The 17,662-nt window shown below is 46.8% G+C and overlaps 1 protein-coding gene across 1 annotated transcript in view; it reads right to left on the reverse strand.

Annotated features, from left to right (window-relative positions):
* The window catches only part of PPAPDC1A (phosphatidic acid phosphatase type 2 domain containing 1A), a 142,852-nt gene that overhangs the window by 14,424 nt on the left and 110,766 nt on the right, over nt 1-17,662 (reverse strand). Inside the window, exons 6-7 of the mRNA XM_006879893.1 lie at nt 9,024-9,194; nt 10-103 (exon numbers count right to left, since the gene is read on the reverse strand). Coding sequence (XP_006879955.1) covers nt 10-103; nt 9,024-9,194 — 265 coding nt within the window. The remainder of the gene's footprint in view (nt 1-9; nt 104-9,023; nt 9,195-17,662) is intronic.

A 17,662-nucleotide genomic window follows, 5' to 3' on the forward strand; every position in this document is an offset into this window, starting at 1 on the left:
CTGACGTACGGCTTGTGACAAGCTGTGTTGGCCAGAGGAGGGTAGTGCTGTCTGTAGCAGATGTAAGCGAAGATGAGGCCAATGACGCCGCCAACAAAAGAATCTAGCCGGGAAGGAGCACAACGGGAGAAACACATTAGTATTCACTAAAATGTGGCCACTTGTGTTTTCTAGAAAGCTCTTTTCTCGTCTGCTCCAAAGTCAACTGAAAGGCACATGGTTTGAATGCACCAATGGCCCTGCAGAAAAAGGATGCGTGATCTCCTCTCATGAGATTTACAGCCTCTGAAAACTCACAGCAGGAGCAGCTAGGAGTCAGTTCTAACTTGATGGTACACACATAACAACAAGAACCAGAGCTTGCTTTGCTTATCCTTGGTGTTATCTGACACTGAGAGGTTCCCTGATGCATGGTGAACCCAGGAATACACTGGATGGGTTTTGCAAAACCATGTCACACCCTGGGTCACCATGTCTACTCATTGTGTGGTCATGTTACACATGAAAATACAACAGTGCAAAACAACTATGAGATATCATCTCCCCCCAGTAAGAATAGCAAAACTTAACAGAGCAGCAAACAACAAATGCTGGCAAGGTTGTGGTGGGAGTATAAAATGGTGCAACCACTATGGAAGGCTGTATGATGCTTTCTCAAAAAGTTGCAAACAGAAATACCGTTTGACCCAGCAATTCCACTACTGGGACTATACCCTAAAGAAACCAATAACCTCCACCCAAGCAGATATATGCACACCCATGTTTATCACTGCTTTGTTCACAAAAGCAAACAACCCAAGTGCCCATCAACAAACAACTCAACAGAGAAGCTATAGTATATTTACATAATGGAATACTATGCTGCATTGCAAAACAAGGAGCTCATGAAATATTATACAAAATGCGTGACCCTGGAGGACATTATGCTGAGTGAAATATCTCAATCACAAAAGGACAAATATTGCATACTGCCACTATTGCAAAATGGAACTGATATTATGGTTGAGGGAAGACTGAGAAAGAGGGGAGGAATGATGTATACTGCATTGAAACAGATGAGGGAGAGAACTGTTTAGAAGGGATATATGATTGGGTATTATTGTCATAACAGGAGTCCAGAATGAAGGCTGCACAGTTCAGTGGACTTGGGGGGAGGAATTGTATAACAATGAAAGAGTTTTTCTTTTTCTTTTCAAGGAGAAGAGTGAATTGGGGGGACGGGTGGGCACTGAGCAAAGTGCAACAATGAATGACTGGAAACCCGAAGTCTCTGTAAACTTTCATTAAAATGAAATTAAAAACAAAAGAAAAAGAACATACAAGAGTGGTCATCTCTGTTGATTGTACTCTGTTTCTCACACCCCATCCTGGAACCGCCAGGGGCTCTCTGATCCTCCCCACCTTCCTCCTCACAAAGCAACTCAGCACGCAACTTAAGAGTTCTATTTCCTAAGTTAGCCATGCAATTGTTACTGATGCTTTTCGTAGCATTTTAAATAAACTTCTAATGAACTTGGGAACGTTTGTCACCAAGAAATGGGAAAGCACTGTGTCGCATGAATTCTTGAGCAGGGCCATAAGGCGTAATTACTGTGATTAAGTGAAGTTCCTCAAATGGGGAAGCTCATCACGCAGCATACGGTCACCAGCCTTCACAAAGTGCCGGGGCTTTTTCTAGTTCAAGGTCTTCAAGTTGCACCACTGTGCTGTTTCTTCCTTTAACTTCAGGGAACATCTCCACAGGGTGTTATTTTATTAGCATCTAAAATGATCCACAACATCTGCATTTGATTCAATGGCTGTGAAACAGACCAAAGTGCGAAGCCTACAAATAACACAATTCGCCTTTCTGTAACGTGGCATTTCATTAGGTGGATCATTGACCAAAAGGCATAAAGCAATTCCAAGCCTGAGTTCGCCAGGCTCACTGGCTTAGCTGTAAGAGCAGGAATGGTGGCTCTGCTGATGCTTCTTCTCGTTTAATGGAATGAGCTAAATGTGGCAGGTTGCACCCTGCAGAAGTTATTCGAGGTAAAGAGCTCAACACAAGGGCTACCTACCCTCTTTCTCAGCAAAGTCATCGGGGGCATCGTTTATTACAAGGTGGTAAACAAGAACCAAAATGACGATTTATTTTGTGTGGGAGATTGTCACCAAGAGCCTCAAGCGGGCTGTTGTCATTCTGGTCAACCTGAATTTACAGCAAAGCAGGCAGCCCCAAGTAGGACTTCGTGGCCAAACCCACTCGGGATTGGCTTTACTCCAAATACGGCAGCCTGCAAATGGACTGCTCCAGGGAAAAATGTGTGCACCTCAGAGCCCCAGGAATGCAAAACACCACTGCCTTCTTGCTAAGTATTGGCTTCATTCATTCAATGCAGGTGTACTGTGCACGTAGCAGGCATCAGGTAAGAAGCTTACGCTGAGATACAACACTGAGCCAGACAGACACGTCCCTGCCTGCCAGGTCATGAATCTGCCATCTTAAAATGGGCAATGTGAATCTAACAGATTAAAAACACACAAATGCAAACGTGGTACCGTCAAGTCCATTCCGACTCATGGAGACCACCCATCAGGATCCAGGGCTATTAATCTTTCCAGGAGCAGACTGCCTCACCTTTCTCCCAAGGAGCAGCTGGTGGACTTGAACGTCCAATATCTCACTTAGCAGACCTCCATGTAAATTCACTATGCTACCAGGGCTTCTTAAAAATATAGGCAAACACTAGCTCTGGCAAATTCACAACTCTGTGAGGGTACTGTTTGTTTCTCTCTTCCAGTGACTGGACTATCAGTGAAGCTTTCTGTTTTAGAGACTTTGGAGCAGGTAGAAGCATATTTATCCTACAGAGTACAAGCTGGAGAAAAGTACAAGCTGGAGAAACAGTAGCCATGTCTACCCGATTCAATACCATACCTACAGCAGAGCACATGCCTGGAACACAGACACAAGAAATGTAGGACTGGACGAATGAAGAATGGATGAGTTAATGTTTAAAGAGTAATTTTTTTTGAGGGGGGGTTCCTTTTTTTAAAGGAAAGTATTATTTAAAGAGTAAGGTTAATTATTAAAAAAAAATCCTAGTGCAAAGAAAAAGTATCAATAAGAAAGGAAGACCATCTCATTAAAGCCATTCACTCAACTGAGCACCTACTATGTGCGACCTCAACAAAAGATACAAAATCTCTGCTTACATGGAGGACATGGTAGACCCCTTCCATTGCATACTGTCACAGCCAGGTGGATTATGTGGAGACCATGCTGTTGTTAATGTTTATTATTTCTGTTCCTTTACTGAAAAAGTTAGCTGACTTCTGTTCAAGTGGATGAGAAAAAACAGGATCATTCAAGGCAAAAATAAACTTCCTTTTGTAGTTATTGTTACATGCTATCACATCAGAACAGACTCAATAGAGAACTCTCTAGTGTTTTTACAGACTATGTATTTATACTTTTTACAGACTATAGATTGACCAGTGGGAGACCTCCCACCTTTCTTCTGCAGAGCAGCTAGTTGACTCAAACCACTTGCCTTTGAGTTGGCAGCACAACTCCGTACCCACTTCTCGTTGTTAGGTGCCACCAAGTTCATTAGGACTCACAGCAACCCCGTGAACAGTGAATCGGAACCTTGTCCTAGCCTGTGCTGTCCTCAGCATCTCTGATGTACGTGAACTCCTTGTTATAGTCACTGTGCCAATACACCTCCTCAAGGGTCTTCTCTTCCACTGACCCTCCAACGTTCCAAGCACGCTGTCTTTTTCCAAGGACTGGCCCCTTCTACAACGCTTCACCATCCTTGCCTCCAAGGAACACCCCTGGATACACTTTCTCCAAGACCCATTTGGTTTTTCTATTTTGTGAAGACAGCAAATGATGACAAAGAGAGGCTCAGGGAACGTGGAGGATGGGCTACAATTTTAAACAGGGCGGCCATCCTTAAATAACTAATCACATAAGCTCTTGCCCAGGGCTCAACCTCAGGAGGCAGGAAAAGGTAAACTAGAAAGATCAATGGAAACACGAGTCATGAAGGAAGGGTACATCATGAGTATTATAACTGACATAATTAAATATGCATGGACATTGTTTTTACATGTCTTCAAGTCAGCTACGACTCACAGCGACCTTATACTTAGAACAGATAAGCATCTTCCCTGATCCTGTGCCTTCCTCACCATCTCCACCAGGCCTGCGGCCTCTGTGAGAGGCACCGTGTCCATTCAGCTGGTTGAGGGACTTCCTCTCGTTTTCTGACCCTCCACCTTTCCAATCACAACATGCCCTTCCAAGAACAGGCACTTGCTGATAACACACCTCCAGGTATGTGAGACCAAGCCTCGCCATCCGCGCTTCTAAGGAACGCTCTGCCGCACACAGTTCTTTATTCTTTTAGTAATCCGTGGTATAGTCAATATGACTCACCACACAATTCAAATGTATCAATTCTTCTCTGGTTTCCCTTCGTCATCATAGTATACCCTTATTGTATTCAAACAACTGTTTTTTTGATTCCTGGACAGGTTCCTCAGGAGCACAGTTAACTGTCCTGAGATTCCCATTCTTCTCAATGTTATCCATAATTTATTATGATCCACAAAGTAAAATGCCTTTGTATAATCAACGAAATACAAGTAAACAACTTTCTAGTTCTCTGCTTCCCACTAGGATTGATCTGACAACAGCAATGATATCCCTTGTCCCACAGCATTTCTGAATCCATCTTAAGTTTCTGGCAGGTCTCTGTTGATGCCATTTTTAACTAAGCTTCTGCAGTATTTTACCTAATAGTAAAGATACAGCTCAATAATTTCTGCATTCTGTTGGATCACTTCACAACAAAATGGGGGGGAGGAAGAAAAAAAAAGATGAAATAAGAGAACTGAACAGAAGGTTTCAAAATGCAGCTCTAGTAGACAAAGCAAAATATTACAACAACATGTGCAGAGACTTGGAGTTAGAAAAACACTGGGGAAGAACGTGTTTTGCATGTTCCTTTGCAAGAAGATAGAGGGAAAAGGAGAGAGTGGAGGAGGGAGGGGGGAGGAGGGAAGGGAGAGGAAGGAAAGGGGGAGGAGAGAGAAAGTGGAGGAGGGAGAGCGTGGAGGAGGGAGAGCATGGAGGAGGGAGAGCGTGGAGAAGGGAGAGCGTGGAGGAGGGAGAGCGTGGAGGAGGGAGAGCGTGGAGGAGGGAGAGCGTGGAGGAGAGAGCTAGGATGAAGGAGAGGGAGAAGCCACCAGCCTCTGTCAGGCTGCTGAGAAGCCAGAAGTCTTACATGTCACTCACACAATGTCCAGGTCAGAAACACCCCATCTGTGGAGCTGATAAATTCCTGAGGGTCCATTTCAAATCTCAAGCTCATCATAATCCAGTCAGGTCAACCTGCTGCCTGCAGACTTCCTCCAGGTCACATAAAACTGTGCAAGTAACTGACATGGTGCTTCCACCCTCAGCTTGGACAGACTAATGACCGCTTGCTTCCTTCCTTGAGACCCACTTTTCTGGATCACATTCAGAGTGATATGATGTGGTGACAACATGATACAGGCACCCAGGCTGTTTACCATCATCTTCAAAGACGTCTAATTAACCAGCGCTGGGGGATGGTTAACTACCACCAACTGGAGTTGCAGAAGGAGAGCGTGAACCCAGACGTGGACTTGAGCAGTAAGAACTTGTTACTGTGCCCACTGATGGCGCAAAACGACACAGCCCTGAGATGCCTACATGTAACTGCCCACTGACTGGAGACCACACACAGGACGGTGAGTAGAGGCAGAGGTCCGTAGCTCAGTAAACAGGCCGCTCATTCTCCCCCTGTAGCATAGAGATTCCATGCATTCAGTGCCTGAAAGGCTATGGTTGCTCAGAGGGACAAGTCTCTTTGTGATGCACCGGGCTTCAATCGTTTCCAGTGGATCTGAAAGCCAGCGCGGCACAGACATAAGAACATGAACCACGGGCCTATTTCATATGGACGCAGTTAGCCATCCTTCTGGAGAAGTTCCTCTTCGTGTTTCGTGTGGCCTTCCCAGCCCCTGGCCTGCGCCCCAACACTTTGCTCCCATCCTAGGACGCCAGTCTTGTCTAACTGGGGAAGATGAAAAAGCACAGAGGGATACTGATAACAGAAAATGAGACAGAAAGTAGGCATGGTAATGAACAGAGGAAGGCAATGAAGATTACGGGCCATTTATCGGATATAAATATGTAATTGAGTAATCAAATGTATTTCCACATTAGGCACAGTTACTTAAATCAGAACTGAAATGGAGTCATAAAAATCTCATAATATTAAATACTGCATAATACCGCTGGTATAAAACAGGACTGACATGGGGATTTTGGGGGGGAAACTAAGAAAAGAAGGGATAAATAATGTACATGGCATTGAAACAGACAAGGGAGAGAACTGTATAAAAGGAATATATGATTAGGTATTATTGGCATGACGAGAGTCCAGAATAAGAGCTGCATAGTAGAGTGGTCTTGGGGGTGGGGGTAGGGGCTGTATAAAATGAAGAATTTTTTTTTCCAAAGAAAAAGCCAAGCTGAGGGGGAGGCAGGGAGGAAAATGTGCAAGAATGAATTAATGGAAATCCAAGGCTTTTTTTTTCCTATAAAGGTTCATTAAAATCTTAATTAAAAAAGAATCTCATATTAATGCACTTAAATAGAAGTCTATGAGGAGAGGGGACGCATCTTTGTTGATGCCCATGGACACCCCAGGAGCTCTCAAATGGTGGCAACCCCACGTATAGTCACTGGGAAGCTCAATCCACTGAAGGGAAGTAATACATCGTTTCTCTCAGAGGCGCTGCCCACCCGGTACATGCAGTGGTCCTGTCCACCTGCTCTCTGGAGGCCTCCTTGCTTCCCCCTCCGAAGAGTGAGCACTGAAGGGATACAAGCTCCCACCGGAGTGCTGCTGCTTCTCAACATGACCGGGAAAGGGACAGAGCTGAGGCCCAGCAAAGACCGGGTTTCTCAGCCTGGGCACTGCTGACACCTGGGCTGGCGGGCTCTCTGTCTTGGGGGCTGTTCTCTGCACTCTAGGAGGTGGAGAAGCAACCCTGGCCCCTGCTCACCACGCCACGAGCACCTTCCTCAGATGTGACAACCCAAAGATCTCCTGGTGGGCTAACTTATCCCCAGGCAAAACCACTGGTATTATATCACTCACAACAAAACAAAACAAAAAAACCAAAATAAAAAACCCACTGGTGTAGAAGGGGACAGTTATCTCTCAACCAGGTGTCTTCCTGGGAAGAAGAGGGCAGGTCAAGTGAGTCCAGCTGCACTCTGAGACCTTAATCCATCTCTGAAGCCAAAGTGCTGAGTAAATGTGCAAACTGGGGGCTCAGAGCTCACAAACAGACTCAGCTTCCAAAGCCTGTCTCTAATCCATGTTGGGAAACACAACACATCGTCCCACACCCTCCACAGAGGTGATGTATTCAGCAGGAGGGATGCTGACCTGCATGTGCACAGTGTTGTAAGCGTCAAAGTCATTCAAGGTCATTGCTTCACCTGACCAAGGAAGGCATGATGGGAGCTGTCGGGGGACTACTGTGCTGGTTTTTCAAAGCAGCAGCTTTGGTTCAGAAGGGGTGTGAGGGGTAGTCCATACAAGGCCAGTCAGCTCCTAATATCCTTTGCGGGGAAATGTCCTAACCATGTGGGCAGTATGCGCTCTCAGTTCCGGGGGAGCAGCGGGCATCCTTTGCTGATAAAGGAACAGAGGCTCTGTCCCCATCCCTCCGACAGTGTAATGTCACATGATCCAGGACTTCTGAGCACAGCGGGCTCGGACTGAGCCTTGCAGGTCTGTCATCTTCCTCAGATGACCTCGAGACCTCGCTGAGCACTTTACGCAGCCGTGTGTGCAGACCATGCTCCCATCTCTTTCCCTCCATCCTCACTCAACCCCACCCCAGCTCCAAGCCGCTGCTGGGGCTCTCGGGTTCCCAGACCATGTAGTCTCTCTCACTGAGGCTGCCCAAGAGCAGGGAAGGTGCTGGGAGCCGCATGAGAGCCCAGGGAAGAAGCAGGAGGGTGGTGGGGCAGGCATCGCAGCTCAGAGCCCCCTCCCTGCTGGCCTCTCTGTGCCTCCCGACCACTCAGAGGACTCAGCAGAAGACAGGTGCCACCAAGTAGCTGCAGAAACAAAGACAAGAGGAGCAACAATGCCTGGTGCAGCAGGACGGCAGACAAGGAGAAGAGGGACAGGGTCTTGGGCAGGTGACAGGAGGTCACAGACATTTCCTTTGTTTAAGGATGACTCACACAGCGGAGCTGGGGAGCACCACTCCTCAGATGTCATCAGAAATAATGGGCTTGTTATTAATTCAGATTCCTGGGCACCACCCCAGACTCGCTCTAGAGCCTCCGTCCCCAGCTCAGAAGCCTGATCGGGATGATGGTGGCCTGCCCTGCGAGGCCGCACCTGTCACGGGCATCCCTCTCCCTGCTCCATCGTCTGTCTCCAGGCGGGCAGTGGCCTGCAGAGGGACACGGCATGGTCAGTTACAGCCCACGGACAAGCCCCTTAGTGGTGCTGTGCCATTTTATTTGTTTTGTCACACATCCCTGGGCAGCTGCACACAGGGAGCCCCCTCCCTGCCTGGCAGCTCCTGCCCAGAGCGTGACTGGTTTGCATCTCTGAGCAGAACGCGGCTCCTAGGAGAACATCAGTGATGAGCACTGTCCTTCAAGGTGGATCTATGCGCAAAAGGAGCCAAAGCCACCTGGCATCCAGTCTGAGGCAGGAGGCAAGTGATCCAGCAGGGAAAGTACAGTGCGCCGCCCCCCCCCCAGGAAGACTTTATGTCAGAGCCAGGAAAGCTCTGGCTGTCAGCAGGGAGTGAGTGGGCAGGGTCCCCCTGAGCGCCCTTCGTACCCCCACTAGGGCAGCAGGAGGTCTGGATACACTGCAATGGGCAGCTTTGCTCTGGAACTCTGCGGCTGAGTCTGCACCGGCCCTGGGAAGGTGGGCGGGCCCTGGGAAGGTGGGACTCACCTTGCCAGTGATGTTTGTAGTCACACATACGGGACAGGGCGATCATCATGGCACAGTAGAGGGGCAGGATGGCGGCGCACAGACGCCAGCTCTTGCCCCGGCCACTCTCAGTGAAGCAGTGCAGCTTGCCGGCCAAGTAGAACGTCGTGAAGCCGAGGCCAGAAAAGGCAACTGCCAATGAGAAAGAGCAGGAGTTACTCCAGAGGGTGGTGAGTGCCAAGGGCACAGGGCGTCCTGGGCATCTTGTCCACCAGCTTGCACATCCCCATGGCCAAGGTCATGCTGGAGCCAGGTACCAGCCAGTCTTCTGTGTCCTGCTAGGACCTGAAGAAGGAACAGAAGCACTGTCCCTGTCCCTTCTACAGCGTAGTGTCACATGATCTAGAACTTTCACGCACAGAAGGCTCCAGGCCCAGCACTGCTGGTCTATCATGCTCCTCACGTTACCTTGAGACCTCGCTGAGCACTTTACCCAGCCGTCTGTGCAGACCATGCTCCCATTTCTTTCCCTCCATCCTCACTCAACCCCACCCCAGCTCCAAGCTTTCCAGGTACTTTCAAACCATGAGAATAACCTCCAGGCTTGTAAAGACCCAAGGCTTATTCTAGCTCCTCCATCCATCCATCCATCCATCCATCCATCCATCCATCCATCCATCCACCCACCCATCCATCCGTTCATCCCTTCACTCAGCAATGATTTCAGCAGCACCCTCTGTGTGCTAGGCAAGCTGTGTGATAGATGTGGGAAACAGAAGATGCTCTGCATGTGACCTGGTCCCAAGAAGCTCAGAGTCTGGCTGAAGGAACTGGCCATGCTAACACATATCTCTAATACCATGCGTTCAGTTCTAGAACAGAAAAGTATGTAAAAGGGTGAAGGGAATGGTGGCACCTACGGTTGGTTTTGTGGAGAAGGCATTAAACAAGCATCAGATGGACAAGGGAGTCAGAGGGCTTCCAGACTGAGGGCCAGATGGACAAGGGAGTTTTAGAGGGCTTCCAAATGAGGGCATGAGTGTCCAAGGTGCAAGGCAGGCATGTGTAAGTTACAAAAGGCGAGCTACTTCAGAAGAGCTGAAGACCAGCAGACTTAGGTGGGCGGAAAGGTCAGGCAATGCTCTCTGCAGATCAGCAGAGGCTGCATGCTGAAGCTGGTCTCATTCAGTGAGGAGAGAACAGCCCCTTGAGCAGGGGAGTGGTACACTTACTCTGTCGTCTTTGAAACTCTACTGAATACTTTTCCTTCAAGATGCTCAGGGCTTGCCACTGGCCTCTTTACATCCTGACTAGGGGTACGTTAATGGAACAAGAGCGAAGGAGCACAAGAAGTCAAGGGCCTCGTCCAGCTTCACACAATTAATCCTGGGGCCTCAGGCTGCAAGTCGACCCTGAGGATGCTCTAAGATGACGCCAAAATAACACTCTTGGACAGAGATTAATTGATCCTCGCAGCGGAGGAAACAGCAGTGGATTTAGATAAACTAGGTCACTGCTGTCCTGAAGCTTACAGACACAGGAGGCTGCCAATAAATGAAAGGACAAATAGAGATGCAGACATTCCAAATAGCAAATACATCAAACTTAGGTAACATGAGCAAGAGGGGCCGGCTTGGTGCCACAGTGAGACGCGGGATAGGGGAAAGCCAGCTCTCCATCGTACCACGGGCAGGATCTGCAAAGTCATGTATGGATTGCCAAAGCTTCTAGGCCCCCCCAAAAGGAGAAATATGTATTCATCAACTTGACTAAATTGGTTGTATGGTAAGTTCTATAAACACCCCAAAATGGCTAAGCCAGTCAAGTTCTTTTTAAATTGGTTTTTCTAGTTTTTCCTGGAATGAGTGCAAACTGACTGTCCCCCTAATGTTTTTAGCCATACCTGGAGAATTAGATACACATTAAGCAAAATGTTGGGGAAAAGCATGATTTTTTTTTTACAACCTCTAGTTACAAACCACCTCCCATAGCTTATTATATAAAAAACTTGAAGTATATAAAAGATTCGTAGTAGCAGATATTTCTTTACAGCTGTTTTTGTTGTTGTTAAATGCCATCAAGTCATAGGCGACGCAGAGCGACCATATCCAGGAAAGACCTGAACACTTGTATAGTTTTCATCCTTGCTCCAGGTTCTAGGGTTTCCAGAAACATCATTGTTGTTACTGTATATTATTATTATCTATAATGTTAGTTATGCACAGAAAGATACACTGTCTACTATACACAATGGTAAACACCGAGTAATTGTTAATAGATACAAATTTGGCTTCAAGAATATTTAGGTACAGAACATTGTCCTATTCTGAAAACTGCCTATAGATTGTCAGGCACCTTTGGAGGTGCCTCAGGATGGGTTTGAACTTGTAATTTCTCAGTGAGCAGCTAAGAACCTTAAAAGTTCACATCACCCAGGGGTTCTTGGTTGAAAGAGGCTACTCAAAACTCTGCAGGTTCTGTATTCTTCTGTTTGTTGATGGGCATTTGAGTTGTTCAGATTTTCTTGTTCTTGTGAATAATGCTGCCATGAATACAGGTGTACATATCTCCATTTGTGTCTCAGCTCTGATTTCCATGTGGTATATTCCTAGCAGTGGAATAGCTGGGACATATCAGATTTCTATGTTCATCTTTGTGAGGTACTGGCCAGCTGCCTTCTATAGTGATTGCACCATTTAACAATTCCATCAGCAGTCCATCAGAGTCCTGATCTTTCCACATCCTCTCCAGGAGTTACTGTTTGCTGTCCTGCTGAATCCAGAAACTGTGGAGTATTCACACAATGGGATACTATGTGGCACTAAAAAACAACGAAGTATTTCTAAAATATGACACAACATGAGACACTTAAGGAGCATCATGTGAAATTAATTCAGTCACAAAAGGACAAACACTGCATAAGACCACTATTGTGTAAATAGAAAAAAATAGCTGAGAGAGATGTGTGTAATTGTTTAAACGCAGAAAGGAGAGGAGAGAAGTGGAGTGGGTAAAGGAGGGCATTATAACTCAGCAGGGGTTCATGGGAGGATAGGGGGTTGAAGGAACAGGAAAGATGCAATGGGGACTTGAAGAGATGGGATATTAACAAGTATAGGTGAATAGTAATTTTGTAACACACAATGTATGAATGAATGAATAATACAAAATGTAAATGAATGAAACTCAATGTAAATGAACGATTATAAAAATTTCAATATTAAAGCAAAACAAAAAAAATCCCTCTAAGTTCAAGAGCTCGGGCTGATGGTCAGAGGCCAGGCCCCCAGCCACATCTGCTCTCCTCCTGATTTCCCAACAGATGCTCCTTTGGGGCAGTATTGACACGCTCAGGCTCTGGCTTATTCTTCAGGCAGCCAGTGAAATGTGTTCTTACCCCGACGTGTGGCAGCATCTGCATCTTTGAGAAGGAGGAGGGGTCAAGGGCCTTTGTGAGGGCTGAGGGCAGCAGTTGAGGCTCTAAGTCATCTATCTGGTCACGGCCCACCTTCTTAGCCACACTCTGGGATGTCTTAGGACAGCACGCTTAAAGCAGGATGTGCTCCTATGGTTCTAGGAGGAAGGATGCGCTCTCGCTTCATGCTAAACCTGGTGCCTGTCATTTTCTCACTGACATAGGTCCAGCTATTGAACCAGCTCACTGTCCTTTGACAGTGGTGACTCTTCCTGGACTAGGAAGCATGTCTGAGCTATGAAGAGAGCTGGTCCTTGGCATGCCCACTTGTCCAACAGCTCTCCCAGCAAGAAGCCAGCTCCACCAGGCCGCACCTAACAAATATGACGCTGCGACCTCCTGACCACCTTCTCCCACAGAACAGAGGGCCGGGAGACCAGCACATCATCCCACTGCCTCATACCCAGGATGCTAAACATCAGATTCTAACGGAACTGGGAGGGGCAGAAAACGGGGAAAATCTAGATGAACACTTTCAACGCTAGCCAAACAATGTCTTCAAAGAAAAGCAAGTATTGGGCACACTGGAAGCACGTAACGCCATTTATCCTGGTGTGAGATGCTGTCTGTCCAGTTCTCTCTCCCATCAAACACGGCCAGAGCTTTCAGCATGATTTGCACACAGAGGAATGGACTTTTGAAGTAAAGAGAGAGCACTGACTGTTCTGTAAGACAGGCGCTGTAAAGCAGTGGCCAGTGCTCACTCCTGGCCCTCTACCAGCAGGCTCACGCTGACGATTCTAGCTAATGACTCTATCTCACGTGTGATGGGACAGAACCGAGCTCCACAGCATAGCGGATTGCACTTGGCGGAAGGGACTGTATAACAAAGAAGGAATTTTTCTTTTACTTTTCAAAAAGAAGAGCATACTGGTGGGGGGGGGCAGGGAGAAAAATGCAATAATGAATGAATGGAAATCCAAAGTCTCTTTAAATGTTCATTAAAATTAATTTTTTTAAAAAAGAAGTAGGTTACTAAGTTTTTCTTCTGCGATACTGCTTTTCTGGATTCAAACCCTGAACCTTTCAGTTAGCAGCCCAGTGCTTTGGTTTGATCTCAGGGACCATGTGGATAATGATGGGAGACTTCAGAGTTAAAATAGACATGTGTGTATGTGTGTACACACACACACGTCATTCAAACACATACATACACACACACTGGTGTGCACATGCAATCGTGGATGTATACACAACCACACTTACAAACAAGCACATTCATGAATCCTTATGCAGTTGCATGCACGGATAATCATGTCTATGCACAGATGCATGCAGACATATGCACACATGTCCACGCAGAGACATGCATCTCTCTCACACACTAACATCCCCTGTAATACAGGTGGACAGAAAGGGCTCACGGGGAACAGTGGAGAAGAGCAGATGGCCCTTGCTTTCAGACATGAAAGGGCATGGGTGTGACACAGTGGCAGGTTTCCTTGGCTGAAAGCAGCTGATTGTAAATATTTACATGGTGCTTGGCTGGGAAGAGAAAAGGTGTCTCTTGCAGCCCCTAAGCCAAGAAGAAGATGAAAGATGGCTGTTTTCTTATGCACATTTGGCACTTCAGATGCTCACGCCAGTGCTGTCATTGAGAACCCACAAGCAAAGCATCACAGTATAAACAGAACAGCAGAGGAAGCGATGCCAGCTGCATCCTGTGACAGGGTTCTCTGTCTGCCCGCTGACAATGGTCAGGAGCAGTGCTTCTCTCTGGCTGCACAGACCCGTTACCACGGGCTATAGATCTCTCCTTGCGGGCAAAGGGTTGAGCTGCGCTAGCTTGAACGCAGCAGTGAACTTTATCTTTGCTCCTGAACTCTCTTTTAAACCAGCAGAAAATCTTCAGACCTCAATAATCACAAGAAATTGGAAAACTGACACCAAAAACAAAGGGGGAAAAAAACCCCTTTAAGAACAAATAGTTAAGAATCCATAACAAACAGCTTTCTCACATTGTCTTTTCCGTTTTTGCTAATCAAATACACTTCCACAGAGAAATGAATCATTCCGAAACCAAAATACAACGTTGCCTTGATGAAATGAGATTGTACAATTCTCTCTCTGTAATGCTCAAAGAGCTAACGCTTATGGATTATACACTTGAAAATGGTTACAATGGCTGATTCTATGTAGTGTATATTTTAGAGAGACTGGTTCATAGAGGTTTGTACTGTGAACCCAAAGGCAAGTTGGCTGTAAGTTGGTTCCTAGTAGACAGTGATCAGCGAGTTAGTGTACTTGACCACAAGAAAATATAGCAACACAGAGCTAAGGCAGTTTACCTGTGGATCTAGAGTGATGTGAAAATGAACTGCAGATACAAGAACTCACTCAGTTCTCATCTTCCAACTCTAAAAATCTGCTGTTGAAATGAAGCTTCAAGCCTGAACACAATATTACACATGGCAACATGTCCCTTCCCCAGCCCCACTACAACACAGAAGCACCTGGAATGTTTGCGGTAACAGAGTGGAAACCAACAGGGACGAATTAAAGGGTGCAGTCCATCTGGGGACTAAAAAATCTCCTCAGCAGCCTCTGAAAACAGCAGTGTAAGAGGTGGGCTTGTAAGGCAGATAGAGCAGGATGAACTTCACTTTCAGGGCCTCAGTTTTCACATCTATACATAGGATATATGCACCTCACAGACACTGTGTCACTTTGTTAATAAGTCGCTTAACTATTGTACTATCTCAGTGGCCTCCCCCCTGACAGCGCCCTCTGCAGCAGAGGCTGTGACACCGCCCCCCCCCTTTCTGCAGAGATCTGCTTTGAGAGAAGAGTCTTCACAAGATTTGTGTTAGTCATTTCCAGCTCTTCAGTCTCATAGCTGCATGTTTGCTTAGAACTCTAGGACGGGGTCCTCAGACACCGATGACCATGGTCTCTCAGGATCTCTGAGCAGCCTGGATGACACAGTAGTTGAAGTGTTCAGCTGCCAATTAAAAAGGTGGTAGCGTGAACCTGCCCAGAAGCTTCTCAGGAGAAAAATGCAGCAGTCGGCTTTCCTAAAAGATTCTCAACTCGTAAAATGCATGCTGGCAAGGTCTGTCAAGGTGCAACCCAATCATCACTGAGCACCTAAGGTTTTCAGGGGCTGTAAATCCCACCAGAGTAGACTGCCCACATTTCTCCCAAGGAGCAGGGGGGATTCGAACAGCCTCCCTTTGAGTTGGCAGGCCAATTCATTGCCCACAGCCTTGGGAACCCTCCGGAACAATTCGAATCTGTCCAGTGGGGTCACTATGAGTCAGAAGCGACGAGGCAGCAGCAGGCTCGGTTTGGGGTGGATGTGAGCTGGTGAAGGCCACAGGTGTGAAGGCTCGAGGAAGCAGACCTGGAGAGGCATCTTCTCCCCTCTCTCTGCAGGACGCTGGCTGTGCCCCCACGAGCAGATCAGCCATGAGGTGTCCCTGTGCTAAGTGCCCACACAGCTGCTTTCCTGAGATTCCTCAGACACACGCATTATCAAGCTGCCATACGCTACAGACCTGGATTATCTCTATAAGTCAAAGAGCTCTTGGTCTCACCTCTGAAAGAGAGATGCCTTAGTCTATGTACCCAGCCTCTTACAAGTTGTCAGAATCTCTGTTCCAATTTTGAAAGAGTTTTCATCAACGAAGTAGAATATTAGTGAAACTTAACCAGTTGCCCCCAAGTCTATCGTGACCCGTGAGGACCCCGGTGTGACACGCACAGTGACATGTGCTCCACGGGGGCTTCAGAAACGGATCAGCAGACCTTTGTTCTGAGGTGTCTACGTGGGTTCAAACTGCCAAAATATTTTGGTTAATAGTCAATTATGTAATTATTTTTACCCCCATTATTGAATTTTATACTAAAAAAAAAAAAGGAAAGAAAGAAAACATGCAGCCAATCCCCACATAACTCACTGTCCAATGAGCTGGTCAGATTCTCCTCATTGGGTGCGTGGACTTCAGGCTGCGGTTGTTACTGCTGTTATTATTAGTGCCGCAGTTAGGGTCGGCTGCCATCAAGAGGCCCTACCTCATGTTTACAGAGTAGGATCTGCCAGGCTGTGATCTCCAGGGAAAAGCCCTGGTGGTGCCATTGATTGAACACTGATGTCAACACAAAGGCTGGTGTTCAAATCCACTCGTCACTCTATGGGGGGAGGAAGCTGTCTGTAACTGTGAAAGTTCACGGTTCTGGGAACCTTACGGAGTTCTGCTGTCTGACTGGGTCACTAGGTGACAAAATCGACTCAAAGGCAATGTGTTTGGGTTTTTGCTTTAATCTTTGTATGAGTACTTTGCTAGGCTTTTCTTCTGAGGAGGCACAGGGCAGGTTGGAACCACCAACCTTTAAGATTAACAAGTGATGGCAAACTGCCCGGAGCAGTGGGAGTGTGGACGGCTGGTAGGTGCTGGCTGACTAGCAGTCTCCGCTGCTCTTGCCTTTTGTGTCACAGACGGACAGGGTTTATTAAGGAGCCCTGGCGGCGCGCTGTGTTACATGCTCACCAAAAGCTTGGTGGTCCGATCCCACCAGCCACTGTGTCGGAGACAGGTGGGCAATTCCCTCCAGTAAAGACTCCAATGGCTTTATTAACCCGATGGAGGGAGTGTCGTGAATCAGAACCAGCTTGAGGGAGGCGTGTTGCTTCAGATTTCTATGATTTCTTAGGGGAAATTTACACCATTGCCAGCTCCCTGCAGCTTGTGCAGCAGTTTTATGGTCCTTTACTTCTCTTTCGTATGTTTCTGTGGTGTGTGGTAATCTTGATGCCAAAGAGAAACAAGTGTGCCACCAGGAATGAGAAGCATCGAGAACCAGTGGTACAGCTGACAGCTTGCTGGGCGGCACAATGAAAGGCCAGAGGTTTTAGAATCAAGCAAAATATTCCCACAAAAGTTCTAATCGAATATTATCAACTAAAGATTCCAGTGATATGAGGAGGATACAACCTCACCAAGAAGGATTCCTTTCAGGAGTTAAGACTGGTTTATTAATGTTATAAGTGATTGCAATAAATCATTGCATGCAGACACAACCAAATTCAAAACTCTTTGAATTGACAAACAAGCAGAAGGAAACATCTTTAACAGGAGAGAGAATGTTTACCAAAAAAAGGTCTCCTTAAAAGAGGAAATAATGAAAGCACTCTTCTTAAGGATAATATGGGGCATGCATGCTTACTATGCCCATTTCTAGAACA

This window comes from Elephantulus edwardii, unplaced genomic scaffold, assembly GCF_000299155.1.
Source record: "Elephantulus edwardii isolate Elephantulus edwardi_28Jun2011 unplaced genomic scaffold, EleEdw1.0 scaffold00006, whole genome shotgun sequence".
Classification (NCBI taxonomy): Eukaryota; Metazoa; Chordata; class Mammalia; order Macroscelidea; family Macroscelididae; genus Elephantulus; species Elephantulus edwardii.